The 4,706-nt window shown below is 69.4% G+C and overlaps 1 protein-coding gene across 1 annotated transcript; it reads right to left on the bottom strand.

Annotated features, from left to right (window-relative positions):
* Positions 1 to 1,420: 1,420 nt before the first annotated feature.
* On the bottom strand, positions 1,421 to 1,942 carry PHYSODRAFT_507737 (hypothetical protein; the record flags this gene model as incomplete). The annotated part of the gene is made up of 4 exons (XM_009531743.1): positions 1,421 to 1,532; positions 1,584 to 1,646; positions 1,737 to 1,801; positions 1,856 to 1,942. The coding sequence occupies 4 exons, from the start codon at positions 1,940 to 1,942 to the stop codon at positions 1,421 to 1,423; spliced, it is 327 nt and encodes a 108-aa protein (XP_009530038.1).
* Between the last annotated feature and the right edge of the window lie 2,764 nt (positions 1,943 to 4,706).

Raw genomic sequence — 4,706 nt, 5'->3', positions numbered from 1 at the left:
GCCGGACGATGATGGAGTGCGGCGCTCACACGGCAGGCGACGGCTGTACGAACACGACGCTGGACCCTATGCCCGTGCTGCCGCCCCAGCCGACACCCCGCGCTCCGCCCCCGACACCCGCGGCCGACACCAACATCGAGATGCAGGAGCAGGAGCCGGAGGACGAGGATCTCGCCGACATCGACGACGGCGAGGTCTATGCAGCCATGCGCATCGGGCCGGACGCAGTTCCGCAGCGTCGACCCCGCCTCCGACTACGCCAGCTCACCGAAGCCGAGGACGACGCTGCCCGCGAGATGGTGGAGCGGCTTGGCGCGACGCTGGCGGCCAAGATCACTGACGCCAGTGACTGGGAGTCGGCGGAGGGCTACATCACAGCCCTCCCGCACCTCCTGTACGACAAATTGCAGCCGTACTCCCAGGCCCAGCGACGCCCCGAGCCGCGTCCCCAGCGTCAGCGACAGCAGCACCAAGGCAGCCAGTGCCCGCGGCAGCAGCGGCAACAAGGCGAACAGCGACGGCAGCGCCCGCTGCACGACCAAGGGCAGGACCGCCGCAGCCTGGAAGGCGATGCACATGGAGACAACGAGCGCGATGGCGACGCCAGTCAGCAGGACTCGGCGCGACGGAGGCAGTGCAGGCGCCGCGGGCGCTCTGGTGCAGCGAAGCGGCGACGTCGCCGCCGCCCGCCGCGGGTGACTCGACACCACCGCGAGCACCGCCTCGACGAGGCCTTGGACGACCTCCACGCCGTGGAGCAGGCTTCGCCCGGAGACCGCACGGCTGTTCGCCGAGCCCGCCGCCGCGTCGGCCGCGTCAACTCGGCCATCGACCAACAGCACCTGCGTCACCGGTTCGACACGGACGAGAAAGCCTGCGTCGAAGACATCCTGGCCAAGGCACGCGCGCAGCAGGAGACGCCAAGGACAGCAGCCTCCAGCGCCGGCACCGCATCGGACCCAGCGGCGCCAGCGGCAGGCGCCACAGACGACGGTACCTGCCCCATTCCGGGCGATGAGCTCTGGCGGTACTTCGACGGCGTCAACACACCCAGCCAGGAGTTCGCTCCGGACGCCCCGGCGGGTGCTGCCTTCCGCTCCGCTATGACCCACCTGCCTGCCGCGTCGAGGTTCAGGGAGCTGCTCACGGAGGCGCCGACACAGGACGATATCGAGTCACAGCTGCAGCACGCCCACGGCACCTCCAGCCCCGGCCTCGATGGCGTCGGCTATGACGTGTGCCAGCACTTCGCCGCGCAGCTCCTGCCCGTGCTCGCCACCGCCTTCCAGAAGTGCTGGGAGGCGAAACGTGTGCCCCAGAGCTGGAAGCTCGGGGTGGTGCGGCTGCTGCACAAGAAGGGCGCGCGCGAGGACCCGGCGAACTGGAGGCCCATTTGCCTCCAGCAAGCCATCTACAAGCTCTACACGGGGGTCCTCGCGCGGCGGCTGGTACGGTGGCTGGACGCGAACGACCGCCACGCCCCGGGGCAGAAGGGCTTCCGAGCGGTCAACGGCTGCGGGGAGCACAACTTCCTCGCGGCCACGCTCGTCGACCAGGCCCGCCGCAAGCGCCGCCAGCTCTACGAAGTCTGGTACGACTTCCGCAACGCGTTCGGCAGCGTGCCGTTCGCGCTGCTATGGGATGCACTCGCGCGGCTCGGCGTCCCCGAGGACTACGTCACCATGTGCAAGGGGCTCTACGAGAGCGCGGCGTTCGTCGTCGGGAACGCCGCCGACGGCACAACGGCCCCGATCTCGCTGCGGGTGGGAGTCTTCCAAGGCTGCCCGCTCAGCCCACAGCTCTTCAACGCTGCCATCAGCCCGCTGCTCTTCGCGCTGAAGCGACTGCCGGCCACGGGAGTGCCGCTGTCGGGCGATGACTGCCCCGGTGCCTCGGCGTACGCCGACGACCTCAAGATCTTCAGCGGCACCGAGGACGGCATCAAGCGACAGCACGCGCTCGTGGCCGACTTCCTCCGCTGGACCGGCATGGCGGCCAACCCCAGCAAATGCTCCGCCATGTCGATCCAGCGCGACCGCCGCGGCGTGCTCAAGGCGGACGACCTCAAGCTGGAGCTGGACGGGTCGCCGATCCCCGCGCTGTCCATGAGCGCCTCGTACACCTACCTGGGGGTCGGCGACGGCTTCGACCACACACGCCGCCGCGTCGAGCTCGCGCCCACGCTCAAGCAGCTGAAGGATGACGCGACAGCGCTGCTCCAGTCGGGCCTCGCACCGTGGCAGGTGGTGAAGGCGGTGAAGACGTACCTCTACCCTCGGGTGGAGTACGCGCTTCGCCACCTCCGCCCCTTCCAGCAGCAGCTTGCGGGCTTCGACCGGCACCTCGCGCGAGGCCTCCGCCATCTCCTGCGACTGCCAGCCTCCGCCACAGCGCAGTGCTTCTACGCACCGGTGTCGCGCGGCGGACTGGGCCTACTGCCGCTGACGGAACTGCACGCGGCGCTGCAAGTCGCGCATGGGTGGCAGATGCTGAACTCCAAGGACCCTGCCATCCAGCGCATCGCGCGCGTGCAGCCCCGGCAGATCGCCGACGCGCGCCACCGGCTGGACACTCAAGCGTGGGCGGGCCGCGAGGAGGAGCTGTGCGAGCTGCTGCTCAACTCGCAGCTCGGGACGTCGCCCGACGCGCCGCCAAAGCGCCGCAACGGCGACATCGGCTCGCTCTGGGTCGACGTCCAGCGCCACCTCCGCACGCTCGGCCTCCAGTTCGCGACCGCGCCGGCGTGCGCCGACACCGGTACGGCCGCGGCCACGCTGCAGCTTCGCGTGCCGCACCACGACAAGTGGCTCGACCACCGCACGGTCCTGCGGCACGTGAAGCTGCACATCAAGCACAGACACTGGACCAAGTGGGCGGCCATGCGCGACCAAGGCAGAACGGCACGCGCGCACGGCGGCGTCGGCAGCAGCTTCCTCACGCGGCCGCGAGGCATGTGGGAAGCTGACTACCGCTTCGCGGTGGCCGCCCGCTTGAACCAGCTCGACACGCACAGTGTGCTCAAGCGCCGGCGCCTCCGGGCCCACGACCGATGCAGGCAGCCGGGCTGCTCCCGGGTGGAGACGCTGGCGCATGTGCTCAACCACTGCCCGGGCACCATGGATGCGGTCCGCGGCCGCCACGACGACGCACTCAAGACCATCGAGCGTGCGCTCATCGCGTCGTCGTCGGGCGACCGGCAGGACCGCGTTGAGCTCCGGGTTAACCAGACCGTGCCCTCGCTCGCTGGCCCCGCGCTACGGCCCGACCTCCAGCTGTACAACCACACCAAGAAGACGGTGGCGGTGGTCGACCTGGCCGTGGCGTTCGAGGAGCAGGCGGGCGAGGACCCGGACAGCTCAGCGCTGGCCCGCATCGCCGCACACAAGCGCGCCAAGTACGACCGCATCAAGCGCCACCTCGAGCGCCAAGGGTGGAAGGTGCACCTCTCGGCGCTCGTTTACGGCTCGCTTGGTGCGGTCGCCGGTGGCAACCGCTCGGTTTACACCGAGCACCTGGGGCTGCTCAAGCGAGATGCGAAGCGGCTGGACTGGCAGCTATCTGCCGCGTGCATACAGTCCAGCCGCCGCATCTGGAACCTGCATTGCAGCCAGCACCGCGCCCGCCAGCACGCACAGCGCCCCAGCCAAGACACCAGGGGCAGTCGGGTGACGGAGACCGGGGGGACTCCGTCGCGCTCCGGCCGCCGCTAGACGGCAACCAGGCCCATTGCGGCCGACAGGGCCACACCCATGTAGGGAACCGCCCTCGGAAACCCTGCACCGGCTCACATGGTCCGACCCCCCGATTGGTTCAACCCGTACACCAACTACACACCAATTAGGGACTCCCAGGTAGTCACTACCAGGACGCAACGGACTAACCGGCAGGTAATACATTAACCCTTTCTGTTCTAATCAGTGTGAAAACTGGTTTCCCTGCTTTTGGTGGGGTCTTTTTCACATTTATTTTTGGAACTGCTGCTTTCGGTTAGCTTGCTAGCCAATCGCGGTACGGTCTCCGGGGGCTTTCACCCATCCCCCGCGAGGCCAACTACTACTTGATCTTTTCTATCCTCTTCCTTCTTCTGCCTACGGGCCGGCAACTACCTTTTCGGCCCTTCACCACCGCATCGGCGCATGCGCTTCTGGTGGCCGGACTGGCAGCCCCGGGAGCGCTCGCCGTCCACCGACAGCGAGTGCTCCACGGCCAGCCACTCCAGCCTCGCCAGCGACGCGTCTTTCTATAGCGCGGCCAGCGACGGGGCTGGGGCGGCTGAGCTGGCGGACGTCCGGGCGGGGGCGGATCCGCTAGGGCTTCGGTTACGCATTGGGGATCCGCCCGCCCCCGTTTTGGGCTCGGCCGGAGCCGAAAATGGCCCCGGCGACCCTCCACGCGCGGCGCCGCTGCTCGGCACCGGCGAGGAGTTGGCCGGCGCAACTTCGGGCACGGGTCCGCGACCCGCTGCGCCCATTGCGCCCATTGCGGGACCGCGGGCCGGGCCCTCTGGCGGCCAAGCCGAGGCCCGGTCCGCCGCTTCAACCTCGCGTCGCTTCGCGGCGACGGCGAGCGGACGCGGGCCCGCGGACCGTCCGCCGGGCGGGACCGGGCCCCGTCCACCTGGCCTCACTATGCCAGGATCCCGGGCCTCTCGTGCGCCGCGCGGCACGGAGTACACGGCCGAAGAACACGGCCTCGAGCATGCGGCG

The sequence above is a fragment of the Phytophthora sojae genome (genome assembly GCF_000149755.1).
Source record: "Phytophthora sojae unplaced genomic scaffold PHYSOscaffold_5, whole genome shotgun sequence".
NCBI lineage: Eukaryota > Oomycota > Peronosporomycetes > Peronosporales > Peronosporaceae > Phytophthora > Phytophthora sojae.
Note: the sequence above shows the minus strand (reverse complement) of the source record. Positions and strands in the feature narration are given on the sequence as shown.